At 34.2% G+C, this 24,128-nt stretch overlaps 1 protein-coding gene across 1 annotated transcript in view; it reads right to left on the bottom strand.

Moving 5' to 3' along the window:
• ZC2HC1A (zinc finger C2HC-type containing 1A) overlaps window positions 1–24,128 on the bottom strand; it is a 50,361-nt gene that overhangs the window by 7,921 nt on the left and 18,312 nt on the right. The window contains exons 4-7 of the mRNA XM_040261987.1: window positions 19,920–20,061; window positions 17,429–17,577; window positions 12,034–12,133; window positions 11,313–11,412 (exon numbers count right to left, since the gene is read on the bottom strand). Coding sequence (XP_040117921.1) covers window positions 11,313–11,412; window positions 12,034–12,133; window positions 17,429–17,577; window positions 19,920–20,061 — 491 coding nt within the window. The remainder of the gene's footprint in view (window positions 1–11,312; window positions 11,413–12,033; window positions 12,134–17,428; window positions 17,578–19,919; window positions 20,062–24,128) is intronic.

Below are 24,128 nucleotides of genomic sequence, written 5' to 3'. Positions count from 1 at the left end.
AAAGCTATTACATGGCCGGGCTTCCCTCATAGCTCTGTTGGTAAAAAATCTACCTGCAATGCAGGAGACCCCAGTTCGATTCCTGGGTCAGGAACATCCACTTAAGAAGGGACAGGCTACCCACTCCAGTATTCTTGGGGGCTTCTCTTGTGGCTCAGTTGGTAAAGAATCCTCCTGCAATGCGGGAAACCTGGGTTTGATCCCTGCATTGGAAAGATCCTCTGGAGAAGGGAAAGGCTTCAGTATTCTGGCCTGGAGAATTCCATGGACTATAGTCAGTGGGGTCGCAAAGAATCGGACATGACTGAGCAACTTTCACTCATATTACATGGCCAGAGTGTTTGCATATGAATTTATGTGGGTCTCATTCCAAATCTTATATTCAATATGCAATGATGTCATTCAAAGGGAGGCAACTTTGAATACTTAAACTATTTCTAAACTTTGACAAGAATCACTCTGGTGCATGGATGGGTTACCCTGAACCTCTTCAAAGGGCCTTCAAATGCTCACTGCAAGTCCACCCATGAGGTGTATGCTACTCTACTTTCACATGGCCCCTCTAGGGATGTTGCAGAACTATCACATGCCTTTTTAGGAATTCAGTCTCTGAAAACTCCCTGCCAAATCACGGCAATTCCTCCAAGTGAGAGTCATAGAGGAATAGGATGGACAGGGTGTTTGGTTTCTTTGGCTCATGAACAAAAACCTGTTAGAAATACTATCACCTTCATATAATGTACATATGAGATATATAGACAGTACAAACATACCCATGCATATTCACATACAACTTCACATCAATAGTTAAATAATTAGAAAATAATTAAAAAATAATAAAATATAAGTTATCAACAACAGCTGTCATTATTCAATGCCTATTGTGTATTTTTAGTAACATCTATAAGGTAGAACTGGAATGTCAAGAACCATTTTGATCAGTACTTAAAACATGTTACTCCAGTCTCACACCGTCAACACATTTTTCTTCCTGGTCAGAGTCTGAAAGTGCTACCTTATTATGTGTGCATTGATACAATCTGCCTGCTAAAGTTCAAGCCAATAATAAAAGAAGGTCTAACTTTGCAACTGTACTTCCTCTACCCCACTGCTAATCACTGTTTCTCTGAGATCTGCTTTGGAGGGTACAGACAGCAGGAATAGTGCAAAGAAAAAAGGCTCAGTGCAAAAATTCTTCCTTCTAGAATTTATCGCTGTCCACTTAAAAACAACACATGATGGCTGTTAATGACCCAGACTTTTCCCATCTTTGTTTTATTATATATCTAGCTAAATGTATTATTATTTATGGACTTGTGGTAGACTTTGGTTTACAAGTTAATTAGGTGAGCTCTATTAAGTAATTTAACTTATGTTCATCATTTTAAGATGAGAGGGCAAGACCTGCTTTGGGGGCACAAACTTGTAAGCTTTGAAGACTTGTGCGATAGTTCCAAGACTGCCACTGCCACTCTTGCTTCCCCTCTCAGTCTGCAAGGCCAGTGCAGAGAAGGGAATGTGTTTACTTCCCTGTGTTATGTGGAATTTGTAACCAACTAACACAAAGACTGAGGATCCCTGGACTGAATGTTTTCTAAGATCTTTTTCCTGCTTTTTTATAATAATTTATCATCTACTTAACTAAAAGATATTCTAGCAATATTATATTTATATAATATATGATATAATATTCCCTATAAACTTTTAAAAAATATTACTCCTAAAAAATAGTTTCATAAAAATAACAATTATTAAGGTGACTCATTTCAATCCTCTGAAAATTAAAATTTAATTTAAAATTTAAATGTAAATTTTATTCAATGCATGCTCTAAAAATAGACATAGAATAGAAATGCTCATCAAAATCAAAGTATTATAAATCTTAGAAGATTATTCAGCACTTCTTGGCTTAAAAATAATTAAAATGAAAAATTTTAAGTACAGGAATGTACAAATTTATAGTATTTCAATATATAAAGCCTTTAAGGAAATAGCTGAACAACATTAACCAAACTGAGTTACAAATACTTACTTGTAAATGGGTAATAACTCATGTCTTTTGATGGCACTGTCTGATTTTGTATCACTCTCATACAACCTTTGCACATGTCTTCCAGTTCGAAGTGGAGGGCCTAACTTGTCCATCTTACTATTAAAATATATAAAGGTGTACCCATAAGGAGAATGCTACTGTTCCTTTACATTAAAAAAAAAAAATTAAGACATTATTCTGATTCATCAGAAATCCACCCCTCAAGCTCTTTCATAATTATCTGACTGCCAAGGTAAGGACTAATGTCAAAAAGATCCTCGGATAGTTCATACAATATGCATTATTAAATATGAAAATTCTGACTACACAGGCCACCCTGCCAGTTTTGACAAACATACTAACATAATCCACACTTACACATAGCAGGGCAATGGAATCAATTAAAAAAAAAAAAACTTAAGAAGGACAACAACTGTTTAAAATTTGTGAAGCTAGCAGTGAACTGGAAGTTATTATTCTGGTAAATAAATACAGATAGGATGCTTGTTCTTATGGAGCTCACAAATAATCTAACTGTCCCCTTCCCTGAATTCACAGAACTTTCCTATTTCTGAAATTTATCCAGAGAAACATTAACCATGATCCTCTGAAAACATTGATGGCAATTCTCAAAAATACATGGAAAAATTAAAAGTGGCCATGCCATCTGAAGCTAATATATTTTTTTTAATTTATTTATTTTAATTGGAGGCTAATTACTTTACAATATTGTATTGGTTTCGCCATACATCAACATGAATCTGCCATGGGTATATACGTGTTCCCCATCCTGAACCCTCCTCCCACCTCCCTCCCCGTACCATCCCTCTGGGGAAGCTAACATTTTTAACCAAAATTATAAAGGATTTTCAGCTAATGAATAATAGTAAACTGCAAGTTTGCAGAGATTTCATTATTTTATATCAAACAAATGATATTATCACCAATCAATATCCATTCAAAGTAGAGAGCAGGGAAAATTATGTTAGGAAACTAGGAGTACTACCTTCAATGACTACTGAGTGACACATCACTGCTTGATAACAAAGAGTTTTTTCAAGGGATTTTTGTTTACTCATTTAAATCCTGAGCACCCACTATATATCAGGCACTGTGCTAAACTCTGGGAATACTGTGGTAAATAAGACAGACCTGATGCTTTGTTCTTATTACAGAGTTAAGTGTCTCAGAAGAATCTGGTCATCTCTCTAGATAATAAGGATCTCTACAGACAGACACATTTTATCCAGTTTCTCTTCCTTCAATATCCTATAAACAGCAGGCATTTTGTTGTAAAAGTTGATATCAATACTCTGCGGGTGGTGCTGCTTTACATTAGGTGTTTACATCACATTCATTAAAACACTTTAAAGAATTTTTTAAATGCCTCCAATAAATATATTGTATATTTATTATATATTAAATAACAAAACTTCTAAAATTTGTGAGATTAACATTTTATGCATTTTATTTGTGAGCAATTAGTAGAAATTTAACCTATTTAGAATTTTAAGTAATAAATCAGATTTTTGTTTAAATTATATAATAACAATCAAAGCACTATTGTTCCAAATAGTATTTTTCTTACAAAAGGTTATCTGTGGATTTGGAAAAAGAAAAGATTTTACTTTCTTCCTCAGAAAAAAAAGTTACTGAAATTAAAATTCAGAATTAAAATTTAGAAACATTTAAAACATGGAATCCTCTCATATGATAAGAACTACTAAAATCTAACAAATGATAAAACAAAGGAGGTGAGTAGAATCTAATAAAAATGTAAAGGCAATTCTCTATTGGGAATATTACATATCTTCTATATACGAAAGGATTGCTAGTATTTTCAGATTTTAAAAATGTAATTTTTTAAAAGGCAGATTTCAATGATGATTTTACTACCACATACCTGTGTTATGAAATTCAACTCAATTGGTTTGTCTACCCATGTATATGAATGTGTGTATATACACACACAATTCAAATGTTACTTAGGCTGGTCTTCCCTGGTGGTTCAAATGGTAGAACATCTGCCTGCGATGCAGGAGACCCAGGTCTAGGTCTACCTATGTATATGTATGTGTATCACAATTCAAGTGTTACTTAGGCTAAATATTAGTAAATGTTGTTATTAAGTTCAAATCACTTCATTCCACTGTAGATTTCTATTGTTATGCTATGTTATTTTCAAGGTCTAAATAAATTTTAAATTCTCAATGTAATCAAGGTTATATAAGTTTACACATAAATGTATTTTATATGATTTTAATAAATCTTTATATAAATTAATTATTTAAGTGCTTTTACATATAAAATTTTGCTAACATACATATTTGAGAAACCTTGAAATGATAGTCAATGTTAGAAGTTTTAAATAAATTTAAAAATTATCCTGGGACCTAATTAAAATGAAAGTAAACCATTTGGGCATCAAAGTAAACCATGGACAAGACAACCAAAAGAATGGGAGAAAATATTTGCAAATGGTGTGACCATTAAGGGGTTAATATCCAAATATAAACAGATCATACAACATCAGAAAAGCAAAAGACCTGACTAGACATTTTTCCAAAGATGATATTTTCCAAAGCCAAAGGCATAGGAACAGATGCTCATTGTAGTTAATCAGAGAAATGCAAATTAAAACCACAATGAGCTACCAACTCACAACTGTCAGAAGACTATCATCATAAAGACCCAAATAACAAATGTTGGTGAGGATTTGGAGAAAAAGGAATCCTCTTATACTATTGGCGAAAATATAAATTGGTACAATCATTGTGGAAAACTATATGGAGATTTCTCAAAAAACTAAAAATAAAATTACCACATTGCCCAGCAATTCCATTCCTAGGCATACACCTGAAAAAACAATAACTCAGAAAGATACACACAGCCCAACATTTACAGCAGCATTATTTACAATTGCCATGATAATGGAAGCAACCTAAGTGTCCATCAACAGATGAATGGATAAAGAAGATGAGGTATATACATATATTTGTACACACACACAAACAAAGGGAAAATGGAATACGGAATACTACATACACAGCCATAAAAAGGGATGAAATTTTGCCATTTGCAACAACATGGACAGACATGGAGGGTAACATGCTAAGTGAAATATGTCACTTAGAGAAAGACAAATACTATCACTAATAGTATTGGTATATAAATTACAAATATATAAAGTATATAAATTACAAATATTAATACTATTACAATCACATATGTGGCATCTAACAAATAAACTAGTGAATGTAACAAAAAAGAAACTGACTGAAAGACAGTGGTTACCAGGGTGAAGAGGGAAGGAGGAAGAGGCAATTTGGGGTGGGGCACATAGAGGTTTAAACTACTATGTATAAAATAATTAGGCCATAAGTATATATTGTATAACACAAGGAATATACCTAAATATTCTAAGAATTATAAATGTATTAGCATCTTTAAAAATTGTGACTACTGTACATCAACTATACATCAATAAAAAATTTAAAAAGCTAAAATTATCAGTTTACAACAAAAGATCTTTCAAATACTTAAATGTTTTCCTAAACTGACTTCCAGCTCTCATGTACCATTTTCACATTTATTTTAGTGAACAAGAATGCTTCTTTATGCATATTTCCTTTTTTATTAAACCGTTTCTTTTCTGTCCCTCTTACTTCAGTAGCATTAAAAATAAGTCGAAGCAGCAACAAGATAAAGGGATATTTGGAAAGAAACTGAATTCTTTGCAAAAGTGGCGACATATTTTCAAAAGGAATTTAAAGTTTTAAACCCAACTGATTGCTCTTTGGTTGAATTTCTTCTCAATGTGTTGCTTGGTCTTGCAAACCATCAATAACTGACTTAAGGAAGTGAATAAAACAAGTAAAGGAAGCAGGAATTCTCTATTATAAGTTTTGCCCTGCCCTCGGGGGTCTTCGATGTTTCAAGTTATGAAAAACAGCACCACTGGTGATTTTAATACTTAGTTTATACATCTATCTACATCTGGGGTTATTTTGATAATAAATTTTGGAAAAGTACAATGAGAAATCTACTGTATTATGTATTTTTACCTTATTTCAAAGTTTGACAATTGTAATTTCAATGTGATAGTAATCATTACAGAACTATTAACATCAATGTTTTCAGAGTGCCTCTATGCTATTTTTCTTTTCAAGGGTCCAATTCAGTAATGACAATGCTACACGAAAGGTCTGAAAGATATTAAGGCAGGAATAAAGAAATCCATTTAGCAGTAAAAGCAGTGTTGCTGCTGTTAAAAGAAGGAACATATTTTAAAGCCAACCAAGCACATCTACACAGCATAAATTTCGTGTAGACTAAGCAATCTGATATACAAAAGAGAATTCCAGTCTGATATAGAATTCCCATATGAAGTTCAATGATATATCTTTACATTGGTACTTAGATTTGATCAGAGTCAACATGAAAGTATACTTTTAATCTGTTACTATTCTTTTAATTCAACCACAGAAACGTGTTTGAATGGATTAATGAAAGTTCAAAAAAAAATAAAAACCCTTTGGTTCACTGGAACACTAATATATGGTCTAAATTCTTAGATAGTCCACATGACTTTAAAAACAGCTCCATCTTTGGGAATTAATGAAGAATCCTTAAAATCCCTACCTTCAAATTATAAACAAAATTCCTATGATAAGTAACCCATTCTAAAACAGGGAGTGGCAAATTTTTCCAATAAAAAGCCAAAAAGTAAATCTTTCCAGCTTTGTAGGCTATACTGTCTCTGCCGCGCTCGACTCTGCCACTATAGCCTGAATGCAGCCACATACAATTCACCGTTAGCCATGTGCAGCCATCTTCCAACAAAAGCAATTGCTGGGCAGGATTTGGCCCTCAGACCATAGTTCAAAAAGATCACCTGCTCTAAAACATCAAAATTCCATACTTGAGAGGATGCCAATTATTTTAAGTTTTTGAAAATCTAAATGAAAGGCAGATTTCAATGATGATCTAAAATTTTACCATAAAGAGTTACAATCAAAATCACTATCTTAGAGTCCAAGACAAAAATATGTAACTTTTTGTCAAGCTGATACATTTATATAAATGACAGACCCAGGGTTTTTAAAAGGACTATCTCTAGCTGTATGTAACCACCATGATATGAACAGTATATCTAGAAAGGAAAAATGCTTCGGCGGGCTTTCCAAATATTCATTGCCAAATGAGCGTTTTTGGCAATACTGCAAATATTTGGCAACATATCCATCTATTTCTCAGTTGAGATAAAACTTTAACCTAGGGAATGTCCCTGTTTATTGTTGACACCATGAGAGTGAATTTTTAGGAAATAAGCCACTCAGTCCTGTACACTATAACAGAGCAGAAGAGATAAAAAGATGACTTCTGAAATAGTTTGGGGATAAATTTTACCAAGAGGTATTCTGTATCTTTGTGGACATCTACAGCTATGATGTTTCAAGGCAAAGTTTTGAAGCCTTCCATACTTCTACTTTTGGTTACACTCATTGATTAAATTCTATACAGATAACATAGTAACTCAATTCCATGGCAAAGTGAGCCCCTTAGTCTAATAGTTGAAATATTTGTTATCCACATAGGAAGCCAAACTGTGCAATTCTAGGTTGAGGCATTTCTAGACCAATAATGAACATCAGAGAAGTTAATAAAAATCTAAATAATGGTACACACAAACCACACACATCAAAAGACTGGCTTATAAGAAAAGTCACAAACATATACTCAAAACCTAGACATGCATTTCTCACTCCTGTTAATATAAAGCATGAGAAACCAATTTCTTTTTTCATTAAAAAAAAAAAATGCTCCTTACCTGTATTGTTTCTCTAGTTTTACCACACCTGCTGCTGTTGCTGCTGCTAAGTCACGTCAGTCGTGTCTGACTCTGTGCGACCCCATAGATGGCAGCCCACCAGGCTCCCCCGTCCCTGGGATTCCCCAGGCAAGAACACTGGAGTGGGTTGCCATTTCCTTCTCCAATGCATGAAAATGAAAAGTGAAAGTGAAGTCGCTCAGTCGTATCCGACTGTTTGCGACCGCATGAACTGTAGCCCACCAGGCTCCTCCGTCCATGGGATTTTCCAGGCAAGAGTACTGGAGTGGGTTGCCATTGCCTTCTCCTACTATATCCTATCTCCAAAGTAAACTTCTAGTTCTCAGAGTAATTCAACAGAAGTAAATCTCTGCAATTTGATACTTTAACTACTGAAAATTATCAGCTGAAATACCCATTTAAGTTAGTAATTAACCATTAAGAAAACATAATTCCAAAGGCACCACTGTGTAAACTCTCTGACATAATTCAAGTACAGCAATATTTATTTAAAACTCTGGGTTTCGTAATACTTCTAATATCTCTAGGAATAAAGAAAACTATTTTTGGCACAAGAAAAAAATTTCTATTAGGGTGCATTTTGCTTTAAAAAATTCTGTTAAAATCAGCTGACTCATAGGTTGTCTAGAATTATCAAACATGAGAATTTTTCCAAGTAAAAAGGTGTGATTTCAATATATGCTAAATATTATAGATCACTGATATGTATGATTGCAGGCAAACACAACGGAGATTATACACACCAGGCTTTAAGTAATTCCAAACCACTAAAATGACTCATTTTACTAATCTCAAAAGATGCTCAACTTCTTGAACATTATAGCTAACCAGATGTCTTAATTCTGCCTTTACTCAATTCTGAATTATCTGTGTCAATAAAAATCATAATAATCATTTTTGTTGTTATTCAGTCACTAAGTTATGTCTGACTCTATGTGACCCCAAGGACTGCAGCACACCAGGCTTCCCTGTCCTTCACTATCTTCTGGAGTTGGCTCAAATTCAGACCCACTGAGTCGGTGATGCCATCCAGCCATCTCATCCTCTGCCACCCCCTTCTCTTTTTGCCTTCAATTTTTCAGTATGAAAAGACAAAAGAACAGTCATACAAACCTCAAGTAATTACAAGTACCAGAACCATGATTCTGTGATGTTGCAAAAAGCTGACAAATCAGGAACTGAATTTATTGATTCACTATTATTTCATATATTCACCAAAAATTTGTGTCTGTATGCCAAGCATATACTACATTTTGTAGTTATATCTGTAAGCAAAACAGACACAGAGCTTTGCCATCACAGATTTTATAATCTAGTAAGGGAAAGAGACAAACCATTAACTCAGTAATTCTAAAAAGCAATGAGCTCTGTCACTAACTGGACAGCTATGAATGATTCTATTCAGTATACTATAATCATATTATTATAATCATAATTATTATAATCATATTACTATCAGTTAATACAGGTATTATATTAACTTATAGTAATATAGTAATATATTGGTCAGAAGCATACATCACCACTCTCTTTCCAGCAGTTAGAAACAGTCCTTTAATACATAAGCATCATATATAGTATGGACAAATGAGATTTAAACAGTCATGCCTGACAGTTTAATATGAGACAAACAAAAATTTTTAAATCTTTATAGCATTATAGCAGTGCACAACTTGTACAATTCTTGTGCCCAAAGTTTTTGCTCATTAGTAAAAATATTTTCTCCTAAAGATTAACAAATGTTCCTCAGCTGTCAAGGTGTAAGCAGAGTTAAAGTTGTTAGAGAGAGAAAAAACAGATAAGAACAAAGTCAGGTAGCTGCTAGTTAGGGGCAAAGTAGGATCTAGAAATCTAGTATTTTAATCCAAAACCCAGTAACCCTTTTCATTTTACCAGCCAGCTTCACATGCCCTCTTAAAAAAGAGTGTCAGGATAACTTAATACTGCCAACTGGTTAAGATTACCAGTATGATAGGAAAGGTATTAAAAAAATCACCAGCCTATAATTCACAGTCAACCGTAAATGAAACCTCCATTTATAAACTTAAAACACATTGATATTTCTATATTTACATATCTAATGAGTCAACTCAGTAGAGAAGCTATAAAAAGAAAATCAGATCAGTTTTTTTTTTTTTAGCACTAGAAGATGAGAACCTTTTACTTTCAACCACCTGTTCTACTGATAACCTGTCTCTTTCTTAAGAATAGCCTGTCTCTTCTTTTTGGAAGTATGACAAAAAGAAAAAGCATTTAACTAATCAGATCTTGTTAGCTGATCTTGTTCTTTTTCTACAATGATAATACAATAAACTATCTTTAGATCTTATGTAGTCCAAATTAGGAAACAAAAGGCAATTACTCTCTATTGATAGACATCATCTTAAATATTTCCTATATAAAAGCCAAAACTGAGACTCTAGATCTGAAAATAACATGTGTCATGCTTCCTAAATCAACTTTATAAACAGTATCTGAGAATATAAAGAATAAGGCTACATTCTAATAATCATATGGCCATCCCTTAGTTTTTTTGTTTATCAAAATGAAGTGAGTTTCTATTAGTATTCTATTGAAAGACTTCTATTAAAAACTCGTGTTATCAATGAATTTTCCCACATTAAAATAATTGCTGAAGGCTTAATTATGCTACTTTATTAAAAAGCATATACATATAACCATAGAAACATAAATAGTATTAAAATTTTAGTTTCTATCAAAGTATACATGGAGTTTATAGCCAACCTACTTCTCCAATAACAGTAGACTCATCTTTTTAAAATTTATATATATATCATGATTGTATATTATTGCTTTGTATCTTTTCACAGTTTGATATTCAAACATAGCTACACATTTTTTTAACATTATAATAAAACCATATGTAAAGAGACTGATGCTTATCACCAAAGAGAAGTCAATTTGTATCATGCTACCAACTCTGACAGCTGTGTGGCTTTGAGCAAATTACTTTGCTTCTCTGATCCTCTGCTCCTATGGCAGCAGGGTGGTTTTAATAAAAATAATGTTAAATGTCTAGCACAGCACATGATACTTGCTTAAAAAAAATTGTTAGTATAAAGGTCTACTGTATTTTAAGTAATTTCCTTAGATTCTCAAAAGTAAAATTATGAAATGGAAAATATGAATGTTTAAGGCTCTTGATAAAAGCCACCAGAACCTCTTCCAAACTGGTTATACTAATTTAGACTCTCAAGAGCAGTGTGAGAGCTCTTGATCAGCAACATAGTAAAAGACAAACTTAGAAAATTGAGATTAATGAAAAAGCCAACTGTGTGTGTGCTTGTGTGTGCTAAGTCACTTCAGTTGTATCTGACTCTGTGCGACCCCATGTTACCTAAACAAAATAAAATCTTAGCATATATGAATATACACATCACTAAAAAAATAAATTCTATGTAGACTTACCCTACATGAGGGGCTGCTATCGCTTTATGGGAGGGAGACAAGGTCTGAAGTTTGTTTCCCAAAGAGCTGCCAACTGAAGACACTTTACCTGAAGGAGCACCTTTTAATAAAAAAGATATTAGTTTTAACAACATTCTGAAAAAGAAAAATCACATTAACCAGAGCATATGACAAAACAATGCTTTCATGGCAATAAATCTTCATGGCAAAAAGTCAAAAAATGAATTATCAAATCAAAAATTAAATAAAAATTTTATGGGACAACATACAGCATCCTTCATTTCTAATTTCTGTACTTCTTTCTTACAATTTACATACAAATGAAGGTACACTTTAGCAATGAAAATCTTTTTTAAACCATTAAATATTTGCCTATTAAGGACAATTATCCAGTTCAGACAGGTATAGACAAAAACAAGGGAAAAAAATACTGTGGTCAAAGAATCAAGAAAAGGACCTTGGTTCACTATTCTGAAGAGATGATATATCGGTTAACTACCTCAAGGACAGACATTTAGGTTAAAAAAGGACTACAAAACATCTAAAGTAAAAGCTACTGAAAGTTACTTTATTTTTACCCAAAGTAATTACTTATCTTCCACATCAACTCCTAATAAACCTAGTTTTAAATAATCCAAAACAGAATACTGTCTTCATTTCCTTCTCTACTGATTCTGATATTAAAAAAAAAAAAATCAAGTTATTTTACAGATCTCATTACCTACTACAGTTTTGCTAGTGCCACTTGGTTGTGGTAATCGTGATGATCCTGATGAGGTGGTCCCAGGAGAATTAAACTTTTTAAGTGCAGGCGGCTTATACTAAAATAATGAAAACACAATGTTTTATCAACATCACATTTTGATTATGGATTATAAACCAGTATTTCAAAAGCACACATTCCCTTCAATGAGCCAGATGTTTTACCACCTACTCAAATTATCCAAATTTAAAGAGCAGGTTAAAATATATCACCTTAGAGAGGAGTTTCCCAAGAAATGTTCCTTCTCCTAATTGGCATACTAAAATTTTGGCTCAGATGTCCTACTGCTAAAATAGAGAGTAACCTTTCCCAGGTCAAAGAAAACAAAATGGATCAAATGGAAAAAAATTCCTCAATGTTAAGATTTTAAATGCCAACCATATTATAAGAAAAAAGTTAAAACCACCCAAAGATTCTCACTTGGCGGTACGGCTTTAAAGGTCAAGACTTTTGTATGTTCCTTGGTACGGTTTTGTATTTCATATATATAATCCAGGCACATATCTTACTGATGGAAATTCCTAAGAGCAAATATAAGCATGAACAAGTTTTAAATAGCTGTCTAATGGATTATTGCTCCAATGTGAAATTAAAGAGCTAGTTCTTTATTAACCTCACCAGAACATGTTACATGAATGGGATATGGGCTGAAAAAAGATACGGTATTTCAGCTTATCTCATTTATTCTCATTTTTTTCTCTATAGAGAAATATCACCATCAAGTTTGTTTTACTGCCTCTTATTTAACAGAAATTTTCTCTGTTACTGAATATAAAAGCATCTTATTGATCACCCACTCCAATATAAAGAAGTAAACGCCCAGGGTTACACCCCAACTTAACAGAACAGGAATTAAGACTCATACTGTCTTAGCACTAGCTGTGTACGCCAAATATAAGGTGTTTATTGTGCTTGCCTGTGTACTTGAGCCCTATGCTTAGGACTTTATGAGACAAACTGGTTTTAAGCCCAACTTTTAAAAATCAAATCATATTTATAACCTATTATCAGTATAAAATTTAAGATGCTCTGCTATTAAAAACTGCTGGCTAAGCATAAACATTAAAGTCACACATTGTTAACTCTTCAAAATTCAGTATTTGACCTTTTATCAATCTTGTAAAAGGGTCTCACACACACACACACACGCACACATAACAAGCACATTTGACACTATAATGCCAGAAACTTCTATTTCTTAACCGCCTGGCAACTAGAAAACCTTCAATAACTGTCCGTCAAATGAACAAAATGACTAGGAGACTTTGGAAACGTATATGGAGCCATACAAATATACTGTTTCTTGGAAAACCTAAGAGGTATTTCCTGTAGTATCAGTCTTTCCCATGAAAATATCAATACTATTATATATTAGGAAAGATTTTTAAACTAACGCTATGGAAAACAAGACCTAACAAAGACTTGTCAAAATATTAGAGGCATGCCTACTAAAAATATGGTCAATAAAATTGGATTAAGAAACAGGACTAGTGACTCATTCACATTTTGCTAATTATCAAAACAGAGAACAATATACAGTGAGAGGTCAAGTTTTAGGCAGGAAGAGCCCCAGCAGCATTACACACTGGGAATAACGATTTTAATGTATATATTAGGTATCTCTATATTAACTTAATGGCTTATAAAGAGAAAAAGGCAGAATATCTCTTTCAAAAAGTGCTTTGTTTTTCTGTTCTGTATTAGACCGCCTATTATTTTACTGTTTTTTGGTCAGGTTTTCTGAGATGATGAGAACCTAGCCCAACTGTATCTATCTCCCACAGTATTTTCTATTACTTTCCACCAGAACAAGTCAGGTTAGTTTGGTTACTGACTCCTCATACTACTCTGAATGCCTCTTGTTTAAAACATACTCATATATCTCTCAGTAACTGGCTGTTCCCCTGACCTAGATAATATGACTCCTTCCTTACTGAGCTGTATTTTATCTGTTCTACACATCAAGCTGAAATTCTACTGTTAGGCATTCAGGATTACTCTAGCTAGCAATGATTTTGCATAAATTCATTTTAATGATCAGAAGAATAAAATCTATTTTTACAGTTATATTCAATACATGTTTCATTTACCACGTATTAAGGAGGTGATTATTTCATGTGTTTTTATACAGATCACAAACCCTAATTACATTTCCTTGGTAAAATATTTATGTTCACAAAGACTTTTCATTTCTGATAAAATGGGAGAAGGTATTTATTTATTTGGACCAGGGCAGCATTCAGCCCAAAGATGGGCACAATAAAGGGTAAAAATGGTAGAGACCTGGTAGACGCTGAAGAGATGGAAAGAATACACGGAAGAACTGTATAAAAAAGATCTTAATGAACCGGATTACTATGATGGTGCAGTTAGTCACCCAGAGCCAGACGTTCTGGAGTGCGGTGGGCCTTAAGAACTGCTGTTAATAAAGCTAGTAGATATGATGAAATTCCAGCAGAACTATTCAAAACCATAAAGGATGATGCCATCAAGGTGTTGCATTCATTATGTCAGCAAATTCAGAAGACCCAGCCACAGAACTGGAAAAGGTTAATACTCATACCGGTTCCCACAAGTAGTACCAAAGAATGTGCTAACCACTGGACAATCGCACTCATCTCCCATGCTAGTAAGGTCATGCTTAAAATCTTGCACGCTAAGCTTCAGCATTATACGAACCAAGAACTTCCAGATGTCCAGGCTGGGTTTAGGAAAGGAAGAGGAACTAGAGACCAATTGCCAACATTCACTGGATTATCAAGAAAGCACGGGAATTTCAGAAAAACATCTCTCTGTTCCATTGACTACGCTAAAGCCTTTGATTGTGTGAATCATGACAAATTGTGGAAAGCTCTTACAGATGGAAATACCAAACCATCTTATCTGTCTCCTGAGAAACTTGTATGCAGGTCAAGAAGCAACAGTTAGTACCCTGTATGGATTGGTTCATGATCGAGAAAGTACAACAGGGCACTCTGCTGTCGACCTGTTTGTTTAACCTACATCATGAAAAAGGAGCATGTCATGAGAAATCTCAGGCTGGATGAGCTACAAGCTGGAAACCAAGTATATTTTAAGAAAAATATTTATAAAGCTAGCTATCATAGATAAAAATAACATCATGGTCTGGAGACTATAAAGGCCAAAACTGATTTTATGTAAAATCAAAATAGTGACTACTTCATGGATGCTTGGGGCTGAGAGTAAGAGAACATTACATTCTGGGACTGAAATAGTGCAGTAAGGCTTTTGTAAGACTAAGAATAGTCTATTTCTCAATGTTCTTGTGGTTACACATGAACACTACCTGGATTTTACGTTTATGAATCATTTGGCACCACACTGTTGAAATATACACATCCTATTATATTTCCTTTACTATTTTAATCTTAAAGATCTTGTTGGGTGTTCTTAAACTGTTTAAAAGATATGCATTTTTTTCTGCATATAATTTACCAAAAAGAAAATAAAATAAAATAACTGGGGAAAACTATAAGAAAAAAGTCAGAATAAAAGTGTTGTAAAAATTAAGAGCTTAGAGATAAATATTTAAAATATTAACTATGGTGATAACTTTTAAAATATATACATGTATACTTAATTTTCCAGAGAATAGAAAGCCCTTTAATAATCAGAAAACATTATTAACAACTGAACAGCACATTTTCAGACTTAAAACTTCACTACTTTAAACGTAGAGTAAGTAAGAATCAATCAGAATACTGAAAATTCTTAAACACAAAATATTTACTGTGTTGCTTGAAACTCATAACGTTATTCAACCTAACCTAATCTGATGCAGGATTTAAATTATGCATGGGTTATTTAATTTGCTCTTTTAAAATAACAATATGTACTTTAGCATACATTAGATGACATTATTTGGTCTGCTATGTCTTCATGGGTCTACTTTAATACAGCCATGCTTGAACTTGATAAAATTCCTAACGAAGAAGAATTATGAAAGCTTAACTGAATGGTAGAACTTTTTCTTTAACTACAAGAACCTGATCTTAACTGTATTTGTAGTGGGCTGCAGTAAGGCCAGATTACAGTTGCTAAATATGATAAGGAAGCATTTAAGCAACTTTAGAAAAAGTATTCTACTTAGTTTACTAATATAGATCAGGTACTTGGTACAGCATTACTCAAAAATGAGTGAACACAGATGAAAAAATATAGAATTAGACTGAAAGAAATATATATGACTGGGCATGGAATCAGAACTGAAGATTTAAGGTGGGAACTAAAAACTACCTGGATTTTACGTTTATGAATCATTTGGCACCACACTGTTGAAATATACACATCCTATTATATTTCCTTTACTATTTTAATCTTAAAGATCTTGTTGGGTGTTCTTAAACTGTTTAAAAGATATGCTTTGTTTGCCATCTGTTTTGGAAATTCTTCAAAATGAGTTTTCTTTGCTGTTCTTTCCCCACAATGATGATAACAATCATATGCTCTATTTCCAAAAATATTTACAGAAATTCAATAGCAGGATTCTCTCAAGGAGGTCTCAATTGCAATGGGATCTTTTAATCCAATATTTTATCCATAAGTAACAAGATAAGTGAATTTGGTTATTCCCATTTGCTAAATTTACAGTCCAAAAGAAAAGTTAACAAATGAAAGCTTTGCGAAAAATAAAATCTGCTTACAGAGGATGTAAGCCTGGCAGGCTACAGTCCATGAGGTTGCAAGAGTCGGACACGACTTAGCGACTAACCCACCAGTAAACCACTACATAATGCTGTCTAAGTTTTTATGTAACAATATACTTAAAGAAAAACAACAGTAGTGCAAAAATAAAGTACACATTACAAAATTCTCTTATGATTTATGGTTCTCTAACCACCTTCACATACATCATTTCATTTGTTTCTCACAATAGTTATGCAAATTACTTCACAGGTAATAAAGAAATAAAGGCTTACACATGATTAACGTCACTTTTGCCTAAAAGTTCAAAAGTAGAAGTCTGGATCTGAACCTATGTTTTCATTTCCTGAAATGTGTTACTCACATATCACATGAAAATATTCATTATTCACATAATTTTCAAACGTGAATTTTTACTGTCAATTTCTCACTCATCTAACCCCTCTAGTTTCCTCTGAATCTGCTGTAGTGATTTTTAACCCTTTCTCCCTAATACCTCTTTAAATCAAGTCTACTTCAAATTTTGTTCCCAAATAGCCATTTAAATTTCTTATTAAATCCTTGAACATTAATATATAAATTTTAGCAGGTGAGAAAACTGTAGTTAAATGTTCTGTAAAGAACAAACACAAAACCATGAACTTAAATCACTTCATTATTTATTTGCAGGAATGATTACAAGGATTACCTGTGTCCGAGAAGTTGATTTTCCTTTGGTATCAGTAGAAAATTTGCCTTTATTACTAATACGTGCTGCCTGTTCTTTACAGAAATTTATATGTCTATCAGCTGCATTTTCATTAAATCTTCTCTGGCAATATGGACACTGAATATAGTCTAAAATAGAAAAAGAAACAGATTAGTAACAAAATACTTGAAATGAGACATAAAGAATTATAAGTTTTATAAACAGTAACTTAAGATGTATACACAGTGTCTGTGCAAAAACTTGTTTCTTTATAACCACCCAACCTGACTTATCCAAACTTAGTAAAGACATTTAAGAAAACAAGCCTGCTAGCATATGCTAAATCACAATTTTCTTCCAGCTTAGAATCAAATTTAAGGGGTGAAAAACAATAAATCCTCATTACAAAAAAATAAGGAAAAATGTTAATTCATTTTTGCCTCTATAATACTATATGTTTTCATCATACATATATTTTTTATATGGTAGACTAGGTTAAGTAGTAATAACTGCTGCTGCTGCTAAGTCACTTAGTCATGTCCGACTCTGTGCAACCCCACAGACAGCAGCCCACACATTACATTAAAAATATACTTTAAAAATTGGGCTCATCTGTTAAAATCTTTAATTTTGGTTAGATGAAAGCTGTCAAGAAATAATGTAAAAGACTTTATACAGTTTTATTTTCTTTAGAGGTCCCAACAGATGGAAGAAGTGATAAAAATATATCTTATTAACATAATTAATTCAAGTTTAAGAAACAGCAAATGCTTCAAAGATTAAATATGCTTCCTAAATGTAATGTACATTATAAACAAAATTTCTTATAAAACTAAATCTTAAAAAGTTATCCCAGAAAAAATCAAATTTTGTAGCAGTGTAAAAGATTTCAAATCTATGAGATATCAAGAAGAAATAAATATATAACAACTTAGCAAGGTCACAAAAAAAAATCAATTTATTTCAAAAGCTTTACTTTTTGAGATGGAGTTTGCCTTTTAGAATTTACACTCATCTCAAGCTCAGAAATTGTCCTGCTAACTATTGAAATACATCTAAAACCTCTAATGACAAAGAAGTTGTTTTGTTAGGGCCAAGAGATAAATCCCTAAAGTTCAAATTATCCTGAAGAACTGCCACTCTCTCTCATTGACTTATGCAAACATGAGAAATATACCTATGTTGGTTGAATCAGATAAAATATACAAACACCTTCAAAACAAAGAGGGAATTCAGTTTCATGGGGAAAATTAAGACAGAAATAGAAGAGACTCACACCCAGATAGAACATTCCAGAGTTACTCAAAGCATTAAAGTTAATTACTAAGACTCAAACAGGATTGGCAAACGAGGGCCCATGGGCCAAATCCAGCTTGCCTGCAACATGTTTTCATAAAATTTTATTGGAACACATCCATTTACATATTTTCTGTGGCTGATTTCTAGAAACAGTGGCAGAAAGGAGCAGCTGCAACAGAGACCTTATGGCTTGCGATAACCTAAGATATTAACAATGGCCCTTTATAGAAATTGTTTATCAACCTCTCTTCTACAATAAAATGTTATAAAGGATCATATCTAACTTTCCCTTTACTAACGAACTAATCCCAATCTAGAATAATGACGCAATTTTAAAGCAGCTAACTTGCTATATTAAAATAACTACTTCTTGAGGCTACTCTGTACCCAATGGCAATATGTCAATGGTGCTACTTTAAATCTTTCAGTATCTCAATTATCTCATATGTGGTTGCCAGCATCTTGCCTGGCTTTTGGTAAGGATAAAAAAGCAACTTTTACCCACCAAATGAAGAAAATATAAAAATACATGAATATAGGGCAAATTTAGTAGTATCTGCTTATATGGTGGTTATCCCACTAGAATAATATATTTTTAGAAGCAAGATTATTATTTAATTCCCTTTTCTAGATGCGACAATACCAAAGAACTAAGCAACTTAACTATCTGAATCTTACTGAATGTCTACATTTCAACTGACAGTATGCATGATTAAAATGTTTTCCTGGAACACTTAATAGTTACTACAATAATTTTTAAATTATAGTAAATACTAAACGGCCACCCACTCCGGTATTCTTGCCTGAAGAATCCAAAGGACAGAGGAGCCTGGTGGGCTCCAGTTCATGTGGCTGGAATGAGTCGGACACGACTAAGCGACTAACACTACACCACTACAATAATTCTTAAATTATATTAACTACCTTACAAAAGTACTGAGAGAAAAAGTTTAAATAAAAGTACTGACATAAAAATATAACGCATTTCTATGTTCAATACTGCTGTGTCTTTATAAGCCTAAATGCCTGGACTGTCACCATTATTTTATAGGAAACTTACCAAGAGTATGCTTCATCAAGTTCAACTATTATAAATTAAGTTTAGTAATATCTTAAAATTTATAAGAATTCTACCAATACTATCAATATTTTGTCCCCATATGAACACTTTCTGTCAAAATATGCCATATACCAGGATCATAAGATGGTGGAGGAGGTGGGGGAAGTTTGCCACCCTCTTTCAGCACTTGACCAAGGCCTTTAGCTGCTCTTATTGTAGCAATGAACTCTTCATGCTTTCTTCTCCAATTAGATGGCTTCTTTGGTGGTTCAGGCTGTAAACAAATTAAAAAAAACAAAACAAAAAAAACCCCTAGTTTTCAAAAACAGTTTTTAATATAGTAAAACAAAACTCAAGAAAATATTTTAAATGTTTTCTTATCAGGAGTCCTTAAATGATCTTCTTCCCAAAGTTATAATTTTAAAAAGAAACTTTAGGCAATTGTATTAATATGCAATTTTTAAATACAACTATAAACTGTGTCAGACACTGCTAAACTGCCTTCTGTCAGTGTTACAAACATTTAACCCACCACTAAAGATGTATTTCCCTATTTTCCCATAGCTTCTCCAACAATGTATGATACTGAAATTTTGTGTTTTTTTTAAACTGATGAGAGAGGTGAAAAAACAGTTCTTTCTGTGGTTTTTAACTGGCTTTTTCCCTATAATGAGTGAAAACAAACATCTTTTTGTATCATTAAGAATCATTTGTATTGCCTTTTCTGTGGTGTGTTCGTAAAGCCTGGTCAACATATCTATTGGGTTATTGGCCTTTTGTCTGTTTTTAACAACTTCAAGTAATTTTTTTTTTATAGACTAGCCTCACCCCTCCCCCATAATATATCTCTTTTAACCTTGTCTAAGTGTCCTCTGATATGTAGAATTATTATTTAAATGCAGTTTAACTTACTTTTTCTTTTACTGTCTTCATATCTGTAGTCACTTAGCAAGGTCCAACCTCACACCAAGGTAAAATAAAAATTTCCCATGTTTCTACCTAGTCCTTTCATGGTTTCATTTTTAAGATTTTTAAACTGCTATTCATTTGGAATTTATCCTGATGTATGGAGTGATATATGGACTCAACTTTATTTTTTGTTTTCAAACATAGCTATGCAGCTGTCTCACCATCCTTTACTGACTTTTCTCCCTAATGAACTGAGTGAGACAACACCTTTATCATATTCTGTTTGGCATTTGGGCCTATTTTTGAACTCTGTGTTCCACTGTTTCAACTGCATGTGTCAAGACTCATGTTTTAAATATTGAGATTTTATACTTTAATATTCAGTAAGGGCTTCCTTCAGAGAAAGAAGGCAACGGCACCCCACTCCAGTACTCTTGCCTGGAAAATCCCATGGATGGAGGAGCCTGGAAGGCTGCAGTCCATGGGTTCGCTGAGGGTCGGACACGACTGAGCAACTTCACTTTCACGCACTGGAGAAGGAAATGGCAGCCCACTCCAGTGTTCTTGCCTGTAGAATCCCAGGGACGGGGGAGCCTGGTGGGCTGCCGTCTATGGGGTTGCACAGAGTCGGACGCGACTGACGCGACTTAGCAGCAAGGGCTTCCTCTGTGGCTCAGTGGTAAAGAACCCGCCTGCCAATGGAGGAGACACAGGAGATGCGGGTTCAGTCCCTGGGTCGGGAAGACCCCCTGGAGAAGGAGCAGCAACCCACTCCAGTGTTCCTGCCTGGAAACCCCATGGACAGAGAAGCCTGGCAGGCTACAGTTCACGAGGTTGCAAAAGAGCTGGACACAACTGAGCGACTAAACAACAAAGGTTGACTCTACTTTATTCTGCTTCTCTTTCAATCTTTTCTGGTTATCCTTACACGTGTTATTTTTCCATTTGAGCTTTAGATTCAGCTTGTTTTTTTAAAACTATATTTTAACTGGAAAAATTAAACATTACATTCATATACAACTTAAAATCTCTATTTAGCTGAGATTTACTTATCTAAGAATGTGATATATTTCCATTAGAAGACATGTTTGTTTGGGTCTTTCAGTAGTTTTTTAAAGTATTCTTTGTGAAAGTTTTCTACCTTTATTACTATAAGGTTTATTCCTAAACTGGAGAAGGAAATGGCAATCCACTCCAGTATTCTTGCCTGGAGGATTCCGTGGACAGAGGAGCCTGGCAAGCCCCAGTCCTTGGGGTCACAAAGAGCCAGACACAGCTGAGAGACTAACACTAATTTCTAAATATTTTATATTTTGTGCTATTCTTTCATAAGAATCTTTTAATCATTTTTATATTTCAATGAGTTGTTTGTTGAAATATGAAACCTTTCTGCATATTAACATTACATCCCATTACAACAATGATAGTCTTTTATTTCTTTTTAATGAATCTATTATTAAAAGAACCACAAAGGAAACTCCTGGCCTAGATGCCTGTCTTTACTGTTAAATACATGTGGGCATTTAAGGAAGAAAAAGCACCAATCTTTTAAAAACTCTTTCAAAAAATAGAAAACAAGAAAACAACTTTCGAACTAGTCATTATGAAAGCAACACAATTGATTACACAGACATTCCTCTTCTGCTTCTCTAAAACAACACGTGTCCAGGAGGCCTGCTGCTGTCTATACTTCCCTCAATTCTTACACTAATCACTTCAAACACAGGACACTTTAAAGTGGCCCCCTCACCTTCAGAAAGGGTATTATCTTTTCCATTAGTGCTTTCTGAGAGCCTCTGCTCTGGACCTCTTCAAATTTCGGTGCCTCTTTCCACTTCCTCCCTCCTGGCTTTTGTCCAATTTCATACAGGCTCATTCCACTTTCAGCTCATTCCAAGTTCCTGCAGCTCACCCCAGTTCCTGCCTCTGCTGTGATAAACAAGGGATATGCACTTTCAGATAAGACCCTCATCTTTCAGGAGTCACCGTTCAGGGTGAGAAGACCCCCTCAACTGTAAGGTGGCAGGTTCTCTGATTCTAGGCCATGGGCGCCCCAGCAACTTCCTGCTCTTCTACCCGGATCTCAGTTTCTTTGGGCAGCTCTGACATATCCTTGTGGCTCAGACAGTCAAGAAACTGCCTAAAATGTGGCAGACCCAGGTTTGATCCCTGGGCTGCGAAGATCCCCTGGAGAAAGAATGGCTACAGACATGACAAAGCAACTCTGAGAGGAGAAAGAGACATATTTTGTTTGTAGTCCCTGGAATACGCCTGAATTTCTCCAAAAATAGGAGTCTGTATTTACTTTGCTCCACTCTGCTTATGATTTCTGTATTGCAAACCTCACTGTGACAGCTGTGTGTGCTCAGTTCCATCTGACTCTTGACCTCATGGACTGCTGCATGCCAAGCTGCTGTGCTCATGGGATTCTCCAGGCAAAAATACTGGAGTGGGTTGCCACTTACTCCTCCAGGAGACCTTCCCGACCAGGGATCGAACCAGTCTCCTGCATCTTATTGCACTGACAGGCGGATTCTTTACCACTGTGCCTGGGAAGCCCATACTATGATGTTTAAAATCTTCTATACACTGTTTCTCCAATTAATATGCATATAACTCATTCAAAGATTTTGTTAAAATGCAGATTCTAATTTAGTATGTCTGGGAGGAACCTGAGATTCTGCATTTCTATCAAGTTTCCAAAACAGTGCTACTATTACTACTCTATGGACCACACTTTAAGAAGCAAGAAAATAAAACTACTTACCGTAAAGTAAGTTTTTACTTGGCTTTTTCTTAAAGATTAATTTTTTTAAAGTATACAAACCTCCTCTTTAAAGAAATAACTTGGATGTCCATCCACAGATGAATGGATAGAGAAGGTGTGGTGTATATATATATATATATACAATGGAATATTACTCAGCCCCCCCAAAAAATAATGAATGTGAGTCAGCTGAACTGAGGTGGATGAACCTAAAGTCTGTTATACATGGAGTGAAGTCAGAGAGAAAAACAAACATCACATATTAACACACATATGGGATCTAGAAAAATGGTTACTGATGAACCTACCTGCAGGGCAGGAGTAGATAACAGACTTGTGGACACAGTAGGGGAAGAAGAGGGTACGATGAACTGAGACAGCAACACTGACATATCTACCACGTGTGAACAGAGAGCTAGTGGGAAGTCGTGTATAACCACCTACCATGTGTGAACAGAGAGCTAGCGGAAAGCCGTGTATAACTATCTACCACGTGTGAATAGAGAGCTAGCGGGAAGCCGTATATAACTATCTACCACGTGTGAACAGAGCTAGCAGGAAGCTGTGTATAACTATCTACCACGTGTGAACAGAGAGCTAGTGGGAAGCCATGTATAACTACCACGTGTGAACAGAGAGCTGGAGGGAAGCCGTGTATAACTATC

The sequence above is a fragment of the Oryx dammah genome, unplaced genomic scaffold (genome assembly GCF_014754425.2).
Source record: "Oryx dammah isolate SB20612 unplaced genomic scaffold, SCBI_Odam_1.1 HiC_scaffold_19, whole genome shotgun sequence".
NCBI lineage: Eukaryota > Metazoa > Chordata > Mammalia > Artiodactyla > Bovidae > Oryx > Oryx dammah.
This window is presented reverse-complemented; position numbering and strand designations above follow the sequence as displayed.